Source organism: Elaeis guineensis, chromosome 3 (genome assembly GCF_000442705.2).
Source record: "Elaeis guineensis isolate ETL-2024a chromosome 3, EG11, whole genome shotgun sequence".
Lineage (NCBI taxonomy): Eukaryota > Viridiplantae > Streptophyta > Magnoliopsida > Arecales > Arecaceae > Elaeis > Elaeis guineensis.
Window position 1 is genome coordinate 21,876,044 of NC_025995.2, and position 17,824 is coordinate 21,893,867.

General features: G+C 34.7%; 1 protein-coding gene across 5 annotated transcripts in view; it reads right to left on the reverse strand.

Annotated features, from left to right (window-relative positions):
• The window catches only part of LOC105042246 (uncharacterized), a 38,818-nt gene extending 24,683 nt beyond the window's left edge, over positions 1-14,135 (reverse strand). For 3 of the 5 annotated variants that reach the window (XR_012139662.1, XR_012139663.1, XR_012139661.1), the window contains exons 1-4: positions 13,752-14,135; positions 12,945-13,012; positions 1,678-1,774; positions 1,422-1,550 (exon numbers count right to left, since the gene is read on the reverse strand). Coding sequence is in view for 2 of the 5 variants with exons in the window: in XM_073253736.1 (XP_073109837.1) it covers positions 1,422-1,550; positions 1,678-1,774; positions 12,945-13,012; positions 13,752-14,009 (552 nt within the window). In the remaining 3 variants the exon portion in view is untranslated. The remainder of the gene's footprint in view (positions 1-1,421; positions 1,551-1,677; positions 1,775-12,944; positions 13,013-13,751) is intronic. The other 2 variants (XM_073253736.1, XM_073253735.1) reach the window with 2 other exon arrangements.
• Positions 14,136-17,824: the final 3,689 nt, after the last annotated feature.

Consider the following 17,824-nt stretch of genomic DNA (forward strand, 5'->3'; position numbering starts at 1 on the left):
AAAGATGTGATAGAAAAGGTACCTACCATGCATATTTCCACTAAATGTCTAACATGGCAGCAGAGCAAGGTCATGTGTTCAAATCCCAATTCAGACCAATTTGAATTATTAATTTGTTGCATCTTTTCTTCCGTTGACAAGTTCCCAATCCAGTCATTCTTGACTTGCCTCATGAGGAGTTGTTCAAGTATGTGTTTAGGCCCACATCAGTTGTGCATTGGAGAGATCATGGATAATTATATATGGCCAAGGAACTCAAATACTACATTTTGGCTAGCCTTTAGAGTGAAGTTCCAGGTCATTACAAATGTATCATGGATAAGCTCCTAAGTTGCCGCACATTTTTATCTGGAGTCATTCTTGATTCATTTATGCCTTCACAAATGCACGGTCCAGGCCACACGTGAGAACCCGGGGGTGGGTAGGGTGGGGGTGTCCAGGCCACACATGACCGGGGGATGTTAAAGCTTGATATACATTGTAGACCGTTCCATAACAGCTTAAGTTTTGGGGGGCCTAGAGGTAACTTAATGCTTTTATGTACATCAAGTGATATACTTTAGTAATCTTGTGGGTTAAAAACAGACAAAAGGAAAATATAAGAATCTACTCACATGTGGGGTCCAAGCCACACATGAGGGGGGGATGGTAAAGCTTGATATACAGTGTTGACCCTTTTCATAACAGCTTAAATTTTCGGAGGCCTAGTAGTAAATGCTTTTATGTACTATGTACATCAAATGTTATACTTTAGTAATCTTGTGGGTTAAAAACAGCCAAAATGAAAATATAAGAATCTATTCAGCTCTTTAGATCTAGTTCATGGATTCTACAATTACTTTCCTATTGAAATCAAGAACTTTCATTTAGAAGAAACCATTAAAAGTTCAATCTCCATACTGGAGTAAATACATGTATGAGTATTATCAACTCAGCCATGTAGAAGTATATGGGTGATGGAGATGGTAAATTATATTAAGTACTTACCATGTTCCAAATTTTAGAAAGACCAAATTAAGAAATTTAGCATATGACACAACAATATCATATCATTAATTTGACATCCTGCTCTCCACTTTTGACACTAAATGGAATGCAAGATATGTAGAAGATTAAAATGCTTATATGCTTCGGAAGTTGGAAAAGGCAAATACAGTGGTGCAAACCTTCTTGCAGACATCTCACAACGGTGATATATTTCACTCAAAAATATTTGCTAGGAGACAAAAGAAGAAATAACCATCTAATATTAAAACATATATTGCTCAAAAGTTTGACTTAAGCAGTGAACAGTAAGTGTTCCATTCTTCTTGATAAGAATAACTTAAAACCAAATGCATAAGGCATCATTCAAGGAATCTAAAAACAGTTTCTCTTTGCCAATATAGAAGTAACAAGAAAATTATTAATGAATCACATACTAGTTCAAAGCCTGGATCACTGACACATGGAGTACCAGCATCACTAATTAATGCAACAATATCCCCATGTTGAAGCCGCTTTAGAATTGTAGTTTCACGTTCAGACTCATTAAACTTGTGGTAGCTAAGCTGCAAATCTAAATTTAGCAATTAGAAAGAAACATAAAAGTTAACCTGTATTAAGCCACTTAAAATATAACAATAGGACTATAGCTCAAAAGAGCTATCAAAAAAAGCTATATATAAAAAAACTAACTAGAGGTGTCTTGATATTGTAGTACTGAAGCAATTTCCTAGAATGTCTTGTATCTTCTGTAAGTATCACATTTGCAGATTTAAGGACACGCAATGCCCTACAATTGGTGAATTAAGGAGAAGTTGATCAGATAAGAACTAATTGAATTCTACTTGCAGTATAAACTAAAAATAAACAGAAATTATAATTCAAAACAAAAAAATGGAGACAATGCCCATGATCAAACTAAATCATAATTTCTACAAGGATTTCCCATAATTCAAGCCCTGGGAGGAGGTTTGGTTTGTGGGAGAATCATGGATTCAAAAGTGTTAATAGGCATGCACAATATGACAAAGTAAGTGTCATCCTAGTGCCTCACAAGCACACAAGATTGCATGGTAGAGACTGCATGCTAGGCATTAGCACAGCAAAGATCATAACATGCCAATGCCAAGCCAATATACCACTAGCAAGCAAAACCTCCATGGCTCAACCATTATGAGATTTACATAGATTCCTAGCTTATGCTTGTCAGTATCATTGAACAAAAGCCATGCCCTTTAGGATTTTTTTCATCACCATTTGAAGTGAACAACTGCTGTATGTAAGGCTTTTTTCTTGGAAGATATGGCTTTACTAAAATTAGATGACAGGGTTTTAACATCGCATGGCCCCATATTAGTCGCTGGTTACCAAGGTTTTAAATTCCGTGGGACGGGGCTGTCCCAATTTTCACATTGAATAGGATGCGTTGTTGTCCCATTTTGTCCTGATACTTGGGATAGGGGATGTCCCAAAACGTCCTGATTAAGACACTGAGACGCTAGTGGGATAGCCATGTCCCGATATATAGGACGGTACCCAATCCCGGTGCCCTATAAGACATCCTGCTGGGACCTGAATCCTTGCTAATTACTATTGCAGATTTATGCCAAACAAAGATAAGGTATAGTTGATGCCTAGTACAACCAAAAAAACAAAAAAAAATAGAAAGAACAAAAGGCAGTAAAAACACCCTAAAATGTGATCCTAACCAGTACAAGGGCAGTTCAGGCCAATTAAAGTACAGGTATGCTCATTGTCACTTTATGATCATAATCACTATGCAGTTCCATGAATTAAAGTATTATTATCATTGGAAGGGCCCAACATGGTAAACATATAATCTTGTATCATACTGATATTTGGCACACATCAACATGGAATGGTAAACCTTCAAAAGGGTTTGGAATTTGCATGCTAAAAATGTTATGTATGCAAAATTCATAAATATAGATGAATTCTAATTCCTTTTATAGTAATGTAAACATCTATTCTAAACAAATAAATATACTTTTTAACTAATCTATCGTATTTAAGATCAAAAATCATCATAGGAATCTATCTTGTTTGCAATTTTACATGTTCATGGCATAACTTCAAGTTATCATGCAAAGCAATTAAACAGCAATAGTGTACATTACAAAATAAATAAACTAAAAATTTGTTGAACACCATGCTAGGAGCCATGATTTCTAACTTTTTGCCCATCAAAAATTGATGCTCTAGTTATCATTATCATTTTAGTGTTGTATATCAGGTCTTCATCCAGAAAATGAAAAGAGTCAACAGCTTTGTGAATGACAAAGAACGCCTATTTAATTCGGCAAGTAGAATTTTAAAACAAGAAAATAGGATATAAGCTTGTACAGATTGTTCAAACATGTATAGAAACCAGATGGGTATAGATTGTTATATTCCAATAAGTATTCATATGGGCCACAACATATAGTATGGAGGTTGATACAAATGTTTGATGCAAAGTTTTAAATCCCGTGGGATGGAGCTGTCCTGATTTTCCTATGGAACAGGATGCGCCACTGTTTTGCCCCATCCTGACACTTGGGATAGAGGATGTTCCAAGATGGCCCGATCGGGACGTTGAGACGCTGCGGGACGGCCCTGTCCTAACACATGGGATGGTACCCTATCCCAATGTCTTGCGGGACCTGAATCCTTGATTTGATGGGTATGTCAATTCTTGTATTCTAAAACTACATAAAGATGAAAATGCACTAGAAGGTTAGCATGATTAAAAACATGTTGCATCTACAAGTTCTGTGGTACAATTCTAGTTTTCTTTAAAGCACTACCCTTTTGAGGCCACACTGAAAATTTACTATATTAGGAATTCAAACGGTATTGATCCATATATCAATGTCCAATCATCAAATCCCTAGCCTACTCAAATCAAATAAGTTTAAAAGCAAAACAAATTGCAACCATACTGGGATTTGTAAAATATACATCTCATTTCTTTATACGGGCATTATACAAATACCACAAAAGCAAAGGGTGCAAACTTGGCTGTACTTAATTTTGGCCAACCTGAACTTTGCATCAACTTGGCACTTATATAATTGTGGTCTATATCTAGGCTAGCAAAAAAGCCCCCAATTTCAAGCTAGACTAACAATTCAGGTCTCAAGAACCCTGATACAATCCAAACCTGACCTAGCCATACCCTAACTCTGTGATATCCTAGGTTGGGATCACCTTGCCGGCCCAAGAGCCAACCCAAGTCAATTTGGCATCGGAACCACCTCAGCCTCTCCCTATCCCTTTTTCTTTTCTCCTCCTTGTTGCATGCGACCCCAGCCCCAATCCTCTCCTTCCCCTCTTCCTATCGCTCCTCAATGAAACCCCTAACTCCCCTCATCTTCTTCTCCTCCTCTCCACCACCAAGCCATCACCAGTTCCTCCAACTGCATCGACACTATCAGGCAAATCCTCCCTGGTCTCCTCCTTCCCCCTCTCTCTCTTCTATGTCTCTCTTTCTCCTCTTCATGGCTAGCGACACATCCATCATGCTGCTACAATCCAATGACTACTATCATTGGCCTTTTCCTCTTCTCCTCCCTCTCATGAGTCTCGTCTCTATCTATGTATGGAAAAAAGGGAAAAAAAAAGGAAAGAAAAGCAATGGAAGGGAAAGGATGGAAGGGCAACCCCTTCCCACCATACCTCACCCTCCCTCTCTCTCTCATACAATCCCTCCTACTCTCTCTCCCCCTCACTCTTTCTTTCAATAAAGGAATCAAGAGAAGGGACGAAATCCTTCCCTTCCATCTCCCACCTCTCTCTATCTCCCAATCTCTCTCACCCCTCACTATGTGTGTAAGAACTGTGGGAGGAAACCAAGCCTTCCCCTCCCCACATCTCTCTCTCCTTAATTCTTCTCACTTTGTTTCACTTATCCTCTCCCTACATCTCCCTCATTTTTTCTCACCCAATCATCCCTATGTTTGTAGGGAAGGAAGCAAACAATAACCAACCTCCCCCTAGTTGGTTAGTGAGCTAATGATTGGCTTAATCCATCACCTCTGATTAGCATTATCATTTTAGGAAAAATAAGAGAAAGAATTAAAATTAGATATTTAGATTAATAATAGACAGTTCAAGGATTTGGCCAATAAGAGCTTTAAGCATAAATAATTGTATGCTTTGTAACGCCATCAATGACCTTTGTTAATACCTCAAGGTCCTTAAAAATGGATTCGAAAGAGTTAATTGAGAACATGGAGGACTTTAGAAATTATTCCTATCTTAACATAATTGTACTATGGTTTATTAGGTCTTGGAGGGATAATTTTGTTGTTGGATTTGATCGTAATCTACACTCACAAGTTAATTAACCTTAACCTAACTAGAGTGTTTTTAATTATATATCTATAAAATATTTATTTGAGACACTTATTATAATTTTTTTTTGAAAATTGTGTAATTTGCTTTGTATTCCTTATTTACAAATAAAGTGAATCAAGCAAGAGATTATTCCATTAAAGAAACTCATAGACATCTTTGAAACTCATGTGCATATGTATTTTATGGAGCATTGCCGTAATTGCAAAAAAATATTCGAATCATGTCAAACTCCTGCATAACTTTGAATGTTGCATTCCTAAAAGTGTTTGAATACGTTAGAAACTATGCACGTAAGTCAATTATTTGATCTCTTATACTTGAAGACTTTATAAACTACTAAACTATCTGTGCAAATTGGAAATGAAATGATATTGTTATGCAATTGGGTTTTGTGTGCTTGCTTTAGACTCATAGTTTGGCTACTTATTGGACCCCTTGAATCAAGATTCGCGGACTCAATACCGAAATCCATGCAGTTGCCGATCAGTATGGTACGGTATCATATCATACTAGACCATACCGACAATAAAAAAATCAAAAAAATTCCATCCAACGGCCAAAAAAAAGAAAGAAAAACAAGTCAAATCGGACCGAACCAGTACCGTACCGTAATGCACCGGACCAAACCGTCCGATATCAGGTGATTCGGACTGATACCGTACCAAATCAATCAGTTCGGTCCGGTTTGGACCATTTTTTCAAAAAATCAGCCTGAACCGAACCGATTCTCTGCTCGTAAGGTATGATACAGGGTGTACTGGTCTGTTCAGGCGGGTACAGAATACCATGCCGTGAATAAACATGGAAAATGGGCCGTGCCTGGCACGACACAGCCAAAGCCCACTGGGCCGATGGCTTAACGGGCTATGCCAGGCATGGCTCGTTTAGTCTATTTAAACAAAATCTTGGCCTGACAGGACCCTAGGCCCAAAGATGGCGGGCCATGCCAGTTGGCCCATGAGGCCCGCAGGCCCGATGGGCCTTTTTTTGCTCAGAAAAGAACTCACGACGGGCCGTGCCTGGCACGGGGCGTTTGGACCCGTTACAGGCCATGCCAGGCATGGCCGATAATGGCTACTTCCCTCAACAGCTATTTTTTAACCCCCCTAACGGCCATTTTTAAAATTTTAACAATTTTAACCCCCCAACAGTCATAAAACAGCTAGTTTTAGGGATAATTTGGAAAAATAAAAATATTTAGATTTCTATAAATACTCCCTCCTCTTTCATTCTCACCACACTAAACCAATTCTCCTCTCCCTCTCTACTACTACTTCTCTCTTTTAGCAAAATTTAATTAGCAATTAGCACTTTAATTTTTAATTTGATTATATATTCAAGTGCTACACAAAAGAAGGATTAGTCTATCTATTGGAGGTCCTTGTTAAGCACAAGAGGAAGCTTACAAATCTCCGCTCTATCTCTACTCAATTTCTCTTTGTAGTTAGTTTTTATTATTTGTATTCATCATATTTAGATATGGCATCTTTTGATAAGAGTCATTGTGGCATTCCTCCTGTTTCTGAGGAGGAAGAAACTAATGTTCCTAATCCCTCTGAAATCAATAGTGAAGCTCAAACCTCTTTTCGTAAGAGGACTAGTGTTGTATGGACTGATTTTGATAGAGTTATTATTGGAGTTTTAAAAGCAAAATATAAAAAATATGCCAAATTATATAGTTGTGCTAGTAGTGGAAGAACTGACCATTTGAAGAGACATCAAGAGAATCATAGGATGAGTGATTCTTGTCTTCAAAGCACTCTTAATATACAAAGAGGTAGTCTTGTACATAATTTTGCATATAACCATGAAAATCAAAGGAAAGCACTCGTAAAATGATAGTTAAGGATGAATTGCCTTTTAGCTTATGTGAGTCTTTTAATTTTGAAGAGTATGTTCAATTGACTCAACAACCTACTTACAGAAAAACTAGTAGACGTACATTTAGAAGAGTGGCTATGATTAATTATTTAGCAATAAAACAAAATTTGATTGAAACTCTCACTGTCCTAAATGCAAAATTGTCATTAACCTCTGATGTTTGGTCAGCATTTGTTAGTAGTAATTGTTTTATTGTTGTTAGTAGTAATTGTTTTATTATTGTTACTGCTCATTACATTGATAATGATTGACAATTAAATAAATGTATTCTTGCTTTTCATGCTTTTGATTTTTCACATTCTGGATAATAAATCTCTAATGCTATTTATCAAACTGCATGTTCATATGGCATTAATGATAAAATTATGTCTATTATTTTTTATAATGCATTTAATAATAATTCTACTGTCGTATTATTGAAGGACTCATTACATCCCATTCTAAATAAAAATTTATTGCATATTAGATGTACATGTCATATCTTAAATCTCTCTGTTCAAGCCGGCATGGGTATAGTTCAAAATATCATTGCAAAAATTAAAAATGCAATTTCTTTTATTCATGCTTCAAGAGCAAGAATTCAAAAATTTAAGCAACTGTGTGTGGATCATGGTAAATGTTTTAAAAAATTTAAACTTGATGTGGTTACTCGTTGAAACTCAACATATACCATGATATATGATGCATATCCATATAAAAACTTATTAAGTGCATATATTAATGAGCGTGGATTAGGCTTTATACTGACTGAAAATGATTGAAATAAAGGCAAAATTTTGGAAGATTTTTTGGCTAGTTTTTATAACGCCACTAATATTCTTTCTGATGTTTATTATTTAACCTTTTATTCATATTTACAACAAGTATATATCATTAGCCAAAAATTTGTATAACATAGATATGATGATGCTTTAATACCTATTATTGAAGAAATAGAATCTAAATAAAATGAGTATTGGAACAAGATATGTCCTATGCATAACTTAATTACTGCATTTGATCCACATGTTAAATTGAATGATGTGCTAATTTTACTTGATGCATATAATAAAAACATGCTTAAAGATCCTGAACCCATTAAAGCTGAGATAACCCAATTTTTTTATGATATTTATGCTTTATATGATGAAAAGATTCGTAGATCTAGATTGCCCACATCAACTTTACAAAGCTCCATCTCTTCTTCTAGTACTTTTCATTCATCATCTATTTTCTCATTCATTGCACATACGAAACATGCATATGCTTCAAGTTCATCTACATCTTCATCTTTAAATAGTAAATTTGAATTTTATTTACGAAATGATCTTCAATCTGTATATGATGAAAATCAAATAAAGAGTCTTGATGTGCTAGCCTGATGGAAGAGTGTTAAAAATCAATATCTTGTTATGTCCGCTATTGCATGCGATATCTTAATTGTGCCGATATCCACAATAGCATTGAAATCCACTTTAGTGTAAATCGATATGTTCTTAATGAAAAGAGAAGTAGGATGACCGACGACACAATTGAGATGCTCCTCTATTTCAAAGATTGGTTGGATGCTGATGAAAAATTTTAAGATAAAGGTGGACATGATACAATATCTGATGATGACAACACAAGTAGTACCAACGATCAATAAGATTTTTATCATTTATTTTCAATTCTTAATTTTTCATAATTATATTTTTTATTTTTTAATTATTGAGGTGAGTCACCTCTATTTCTTCTCTCTCCCTCATTGTATTCTAGAGGTCTGACCTAGCCCCCCTCTCTCCCTTGTATTATTTTGATTTTTATTAATAAATCGATAGGGATTCACACTAAACCCCCACCATTATAAGGTGGCAGTTAATTTTTATAAAAAAAAATCCAACATCCCCTCATCTTTTTTATATTTACTCTCTAACCTTTTTTTAATTTATAATTTTTTTTTTAAATTCAAAAAAAAATCATTACAGATCGTGCCAGGCACAGCCCACACGGGCCATGCCAGGGCACAGTCCATCTTAAGGGAGCAGGCTAGCACAGTCTGGCCTGCGGGTCGTGCCAACCCAGGCCCTTATAGGCCGTGCCGGGCCTGGGCCACGGGTTGCAAAACCTCCAGCCCAGTCCGGCCCCCTTATATGTGCCATACCTAGCACGGCTCATTACTATAGTAAGTGGGCCATGCCAATTCATGCCAGATCGGGCCGTGTCATGGGCGGCCCAGCCCAATGCCCATGTTTAGATTTATTTATGATAATTATTATAATTTTTTTTGAAAATTGTGTAATTTGCTTTGCATTCCTTATTTGCAAATAAAGTGGATCAAGCAAGAGATTATTCTATTATAGAAACTCATAAACATCTTTGAAACTCATGTGCATATGTATTTATGGAGCATTGTCGGAATTGCAGAAAAATATTCGAATCACGTCAAACTCCTACATAACTTTGAATGTTGCATTTCTAAAAGTGTTTAAATACATTGGAAACAATGCACGTAAGTCAATTATTTGATCTCTTATGCTTGAAGACTTTATAAACTACGAATCTATCTGTGTAAATTGGAAATGAAATGATATTATTACGCAATTGGGTTTTGTGTGCTTGCTTTGGACTCATAGTCCGGTTACTTATTGGACCCCATTAATGGGGGTTATGTGTTGGCATATTGATTGCTCCAGAACTTGATTACAGATGACCTACTCTGCAAGGTTTAAATGTGGTACAGTAGACCTATTCTACAAGAGTTAAATGTGAAAAAATGGACCCACTCCGCAGAAGTTAATACAGAAAAGTAGACCAGCTCTGCAAGGGTTAAATGCAGTATACTTGGCCCTACGCAGGGATAACGTGGCTGTAGTCTCACATATTGAAAGGTTTTAAATAATGGTTGTGGAAAACAATGCATGAATTGCTTTCAAAATTATATGTGAAATATTGATTTAGGGATGGATTTATTCTTTACTAGAAATAGTTGTTTAAGTGTTATGTGATTGTGGAAACCAATTTGTAAATTGTTCTTGAAATTGTATGCGGAATATTACTTTAGAAAACAGTTTCTATATACATGGATATTTGCAAATAATTATATATAAGATGTTGATAAGCTTTTATATTATACTTGCTTGATCCCTCTAGTAAGGGTTTTTGGTTGCTCTCTGAGCTTTCCGCTCGTTCTTTTGATTTCCTTTTTTTAGAGCCCGAGACATAGGAGGAAATGGGTAAAGATTGGACTGTGAGATCAAAGCGAGACCTTAGATATAGTTGGATTGGACCAGCCTTTATAGTTTTGTTTGGAACCCTCCTTGATACTGTTGTTTTTAGAACTATATGAAACCCTTAAAACTTTCTAAAGTGCTTATGTTGGTTGAGTTGTTGTCTTACCTGAATATGTAATTTATGAATGTTTCAGGAATTGGCGCATCGCCAATTCAAGTTTGGGGAAGAAATAGTGAGTTTTGGAAACTATGATTATTATCCTGCTTATTTTATTGGATGAGTGTTATAGGTTGAGCTACAGATTGTAACAGGATACTTGACTAGCTAACCTGAGATTGGAATGGGCTAATTAGTTTGCTTGAGGTTGGATTGACCCATAATCCAAGCTGACCTATGCAAGTAGCACTACAAGCAAACTTACGAAATAATTCACTAATGTAACTATGTCTACATACGATGCATATCAAATACTAATACACCTCAAATATAAATAGATGCAGATACTTCATGTCAGCTACAACTTATTTTGAAAAATAAAAGAAATTGCTATTGGAGTCAACAAACATTCTAAGCACATCATGAGAATATTTTGAATATTTTTTGGGACTATAATGTTATGGGATGATTCAAGTCAAGCAAGCCATTTTCTGATCCATGATTGCTTAAGGTAAATAAAACACCATTTGGCCTTCATCATCATATGTACCATAACTAAGAAAAAAGGAGAGTCTACGGAAAGAGAATTGAAAAACTAGAACCATTAACTTTGGATAAAAAATGGTATTATTATGATACAAGTAACAAATGTGACAAAATGAATATATTCAGAATGCTATCAAACCATGTCCTAACTTTTCAAGATCTGTTGTATCAGCACATCCATATCTTGTCATATCCATATCCAATGTTTGTGTTCATGTTTCATAAATATGGTTCATACCAGCATGGTTCTTATACCACATCATTATAATGAAATGTGTTTTGGCTATTGCTTTCCTTGATAGATGGTTCCATTTCTGCATCTTCTAATCTTCCTAGCAGTCCAGTAACCAAGTTCTTAATCTTTTATGGCATCTTTAACTTACAACTATAAATGAATGGGGTTTTAGGGATCGCAGCACAAATTAAACATTATGTGTAATTATTTGCTAATATTATATGATACAATAATATAAACACATTATATTATGTTAATATGGTCATGTAGGACATTATCAAATCAAGTCAACCCATAGTAAGCCTGACCATGAAATAGATAATAGTTGGATTGCATCATTATCAGACTAACCGAGCCAAAGTTACTGATCCAATATAGTCATAACTATATATTTAATTGTTTTTATCACTATTGTAGTACTTTCAAGATTAAGGTGACACAGTACATCAACATTCTTTATTAAATTGCTACTATTATAATTATTACTATGTTATGTTAGTATAATATCTCATAAATTGCGTGGTGCTACTAGAGTTGCATTGTGTAATGACGTAGCAGAATGTTAACAGTATTACTGTTTATTATTATTTTTATATTAAACTATAAATACATGGTAACATTATATATTACATAATAAAATAATAATAATTTTACAATAGTAAAAACATATTATTATATTATACTAATGGATAAAAGGAGGGGATGGTCATGATGGCAAAGATTGTGCCCAAGACAGTTCCAAGACACGTTGCAAGAAATGGCTGCAACTACTTGCAATTAAGTTCAGCCACAAACCATTGCAGCAAAAGGATCAAAAATTGCAATATAGTTGCTTGTGACTGAAGTGAATTGCAGGTACCCAAATGCCTGCAAGTCACTGGCAGCAAACTGACCTGCAATGTACATAGCTGCAAACAATAAAATAGCCCCTAAGCGGCATGCCATATGACCATTAATTCATCTTTATTGGCAAATATTTTCAAAATATGAGAAGCCAAAATTAGAAATTCGAGTTTTGCATCATCCTAGTCATGTTGGTAATACTAGAAGAAGATAGGTTCTCAATCTCAAATTTATTTTCCAAAAAAGACTCAAACTTTAAGCAGCTATGATGGAAAATGACATTCTATGTGAAACCTAATAATAAAAAGAAATGTATATAAAATGCAATTCTACCAAATAAATAGAACCACTTGACATTCAGACCTTACAAAACAAGTCATTTGGTCATTGAAGGGAACTAAACTGACCTTGCAAGCTAAAGTTGACAACTGCATTTGCTAGATGCTTAGAAAAAAGCTGTATAATAAAAGTTATGCAGCCAATGATCTAGTTTTCTTTGGCAACTGATTAGCAAAGCAGATTTCCTTCCAATCATCATCATAAAAATAAGTTTGCTCAAATTCAATCCTTTAGATTTATGTATTCCTTATACAATTAAGTTCATATACATTAGGCTGTCTCATAGAGGACGAGACAAACATGATGAAAGAGTATCAATACCAAGAAATGCACTAATATAAATTTATGAATACATTTCATATATTACATGCATTGATACATACAAGATTCTAAAAACAACCACACGTACCGCAATGTGATATCTTCGAGATTTCCAATTGGTGTCGCTACAAGGTATAAACCAGATTTTAAGATGCTCTGAAACAGATAGCAAGACAGGTACAGCAATCAGATGACAAAGGCTGAGATGTACACGTTATTCCTATACTCATACTATGTTATTGCTTTGACAATATGATCCAGAATTTTTATTGAATGCAGAAAATGATTTCACGATACATAAAACCCATGAATAATGGCTTATGCACAACCAACAGCCTAACCCCTAGAAGATCCACATAGGCCACCAACAAACAATTCTCAACATCATAGAACAGAGATAGAAAACTCTCCATTGACTGCAGGAGAGGCTATAGGTCCAAATCCAGGTCTTGGTGTTGGACTCCAGGATGCAACAAAAAATTTCAGAAAGAGGGGTGAACTTAGCTGGACAGTGAAGAATTTTTCTATATTTGCTTCTTGAACAACTTTCCCACCACTCAAAAGCAAGGCTATGAACTCCCTTTTTTTTTAAGTCATTCAAATGAATGGTGTCGGCGTTGGGTGCTCGTTGTTTCTTTTTCTCTCCTTTTGCCTGCTGACATTAACCTTTTCACCCCTTGCCAGTTAATATAGCAATGAAAACTAATTACAAGGGAAAAAAGATGCAGTTTGGTCGGTCCGCAAAAATCCTTTCTAATGCTTTCATGTTATTTAACGGACCTCCCTCCTTTGTGACATTTTATCAGATACCTTACCAGCGACCAAGCTACAGAAAAAAAGGAAATAACAACAAACCGAACGACAATAAGAAAAGGGTAAGGAGGGGAGCAATGACCGTTTTCGAGGAATCTCCACCGTGCTGCTGCGTCTCCGCGGCATTATCGTGAGAGGCAGCGGAACAGAAGCGAGGGAAGAAGGAGGGCTTTTGGAGGGGAAAGAGGAGGGAGGAACCGCTCAGAGAAGGAACAGCAGCGAGGTTGGAAACAGCGGAGGAAGGCCAAGATAAGCAGCGGTGGCGTGGGAGCATTGGAGAATGGAGGAGGAGGAGAAGGTGCCGGGTGGTTCTGAGCGTCAGGGTTGAGCCGGAGTACATGCTTCGGAGCTAGTATCGCCGTATGGCACCGCCCACGCACCCGGTCTAAAAACCCGAAAGCTCTTGGCTCAGCTTGGATGTTAGCTGTCTTCGTTGAGGATCGAAAACCCCAAAATATTATGCCAGCTTGTAACCTTACTTGTCTATAATCGAATACGATGGACAGGATATAATTTTTTTTAAATAAATAATATCATATATATCTAATATTAAAGAATTCATAGATTAGAAAGATACATAATACAAAAGGTATTATAGACTGTATCAAGTATTATAAATGGGAACATAAAATCATATTATTTAAATTGATGATAGTAAAAAATAATATAATTACTTTGATTTTTTACTGATACAAAAATCATCTCTTGAAATATTATTTTAGCATCAATTATTTTAGAATGCTCATTATAAAATAGAGCACGATTACTTATTTGTATCTCTTGTACATCTTTTTCTTTATAATCCTATCAATAATAAGACTTTCATCTTTATTTATTTCAATCTATAAAAATGATTTAGTTATCAATTATCAGAACAAAATACATAAATATAATCATCTACATATAAAAGAATAGAATATATTACTCAATGGATTTTTTTGATTTTTTTTTTGTCTTCTAATTCCTTATATGTATCTTTAGAAATTATTTTAAGAATAGTATAGCTTTGTCCTCTTTCTTTGATATTGTATTCATCAACTTTAACTTGAAAGATATAACTATTTTCTATAACTTTTTCTACGCAAAGAATTCTTCTAATTTCTTATATGTATCATTAGAAGTTATTTTAAAAATGGTATAGCTTTATCCTCCTTCTTTGATATTGTATTCATCAACTTTAATTTGAAAGATATAATTTTTTTTATAATTTTTTTTATTTTTAAGAGAATAATAGAATTATCATTTTTCTATGTGAAGAGAAATACATAACTTTATATCATCAACTAATTGATTAGATGGATAAAATATAAAATATATGTTAGATATATCTTATCAATATATAATTCTTTAGCTGATTTGTCTATTAACCATTAAGCAATTTTATCAAAAAAAAATAAATAACGCAAATCCAGTATAATTCTCAGTATGAAATTGTAATCGCCACCTAAAGAACATGAAAGAATAGAACCAAATTAAAATTTAGGATAAAACATAAATAATCCCCTACATTTTATGACGACTTGCAGATATCCCCCTTATATTTTCAATTTCAGCAATATTAACCCTACATTTTACAGAATTTTGCAATTTGATCTTGTGACGAGAGAAATTGGATTCCTATTCACCGTCGGTCCTACGTGGCAAGGAATTAGCCATTTGGATCTTATTTGTTAATTTGACGGTTAGTTATATGCTGACGTGGACCATTTAGTTAGATAGACCCCCCTGCACATGACGTATACCTTTCTCTTCCCCTTCGATCGAACCATCCCTCATTTTCCCTCCGAATGTTGCTCTGTCGCTTTCAATGATCGCTTTCTTTCTTATTCCACTAGAAATAGTCAGTGTTTTTCCTTGAGATTTCCATCGTGAGTTGTTTCGAACGATCGACAAGAGAGACTCCTCCATTGGTGAGTTGTCTTCATTTGTTTTGTTAGTTTTTTCAAAGTTAGGGTTTGTAATTAGGGTTTGTAATTTTGGCTTTGTAGTTTTTTATGACTGCATGCTTCCATTTTTCATGCATATTGTGACTCTTTTGTATGCCTTTAAATAAGATTTAACATAGTTTTTTAACATGAATATTGTACATGTCCATGTTAGCGGGGGACATGCTCACTATGGACTCAAGGAATCTTCGTTCACCCTAGGAAGCACTAAAGAGTTAGTGCGTTGCCTATTGTTTATCCCATTCTTTATTGCTGTGGTTAGGCATGATTGCAATCAATCCACATTAATTCTAGGAATCTTCCTTCACCCCAAGAAGCACTAAAGAAAATAAAATCCTCATATATAAAATGGGTAGGTTATTAAATAATAGGTTGTTCGAATATATGAATGGCACTATAATAATTGGTTTGTCCAAATTACTCATTATAAATGATTTTTCTTTTTGTTTGTAATGCAAAAATGTCAGATCCAAATGTAAAAGGGAGTGAATGTTTAAGTGATGATGATGCTAACAATGAATAAGATTCAAGTGGGTATGAACAAGAAGACAGCATTGATGAAAAGTCTCAACTAAGTACAGACAAGGTTTAGTAAACTGAAACAGAATGCAGGTAAGGCTCTGAAATCTGATTTGCACTACCATCAACAACTTTTACAAGATTCTAATTATATAGCAGTGGTTAGTAGGATTGGCAATAAGATACATAATGCCTATAGGGTAGGAAAATCAAAACAGACATTATCAAACACCAACTTTGTTACATCTGACTTTATTTTTCCTTTAAAAGATTTGATTTTTAATATCAACCACCATCTTTGACAGTTCAACATTCTTAATTTTCAGCTACTTTTCAACTTTATCCTTCTCAAGCCCCAAAACTTCTTTATTAGACTCTAATCTATCAACTCTTTTCTGTAATTTATGGATTACCTTGAATGCATATCCGATCCACTCGGGATCCAACCATTGGAAGTAGTTGCAACCTCCTCCAACCTGTAAAAGTCCTTCATTAACTATCCATTGGTAAGAACAAATCATTTAACAGAAAATAACATAAAGCAAAATCCTTACTTCATAATTAGGGCATGATCAAAACCTTCTTCTTGGATTTGTAGATGTCCAAGAAGTCTTCACCATGGCCTCAAGTTGGTAACAGCATCTCTCCAAGGTCACACTATTGCTAACTACTTCGTCTTCCCAAAAACTGGAGCTTGAAGAACTCATTTTGATTTTTAGAGAGGTAGACAGAGCGTGGGACAAAGAGAGAGAGATAGCGCATAGATGGGAGCATCTGAAGAAGACAGAGCATGGGACAAAGAGGGAGAGATAGCGCTCAGCTCACAGGCCATATAAAATATCTTTCACTGATTTTGACAAGAAAAATGACACCAAAAGGGTGTCAAGTCTACATCATCCCCTTCTAAGATGTTCACATAAGCTTCTACTGGCTGATTCCTTGCCATGTAGGACCGCCGGCGAACAGAAACCCAATTTCTCTCATCGAAAGATGACATTGTAAAATTCTGTAAAATGCAAGGTTGACATTGCTGAAATTAGAAATGTATGGGGTATCTGTAATTAGTCCTAAAATATAGGAGGTTATTTACATTTTATCCTAAAATTTATTATAACTAACAAAAAAAATTGTAATGGACATGAGTAAAAGATGTGATATTAAAATGTCTAATATATAAATTTTCTTTTCTTTTATGATTTAAAGTATACATTTATCTTTTATCAGTAAATTCTAAGTATTAAATATGAAACAAATCTTGGTATTGGATACTTAGGATCATATTGCATCGATCACATCAAAATTCAATATCGATGTATTTTATCTTTTTCTAACAAACTTGATAAGCCGTATAGCACTATCCATATCTTGTTTCAATATCACTAATTAAAGCCTCACAATTAAAGATAGTTTCCTATAAATCAAATAGTTGAATATTTAATTATAATTATATATCTTTAAATATAAATACTAAATTTAAAAAATTTATATGACATATGAATAAAGTTTTAGTATTATATAATTTTAATCATTTGTCTATGATAATCTCACTCAATAGATTTTATCTTTTAAATTATCATTCTTTTAGTAGACCATCAGATCAAGGGAAGAAGTTTGTCATTAGTTTTGAAATATAATCTCTTGAACATCATTCATACACGATAAATCTTTACTGAAAAAAATTATTAAATTT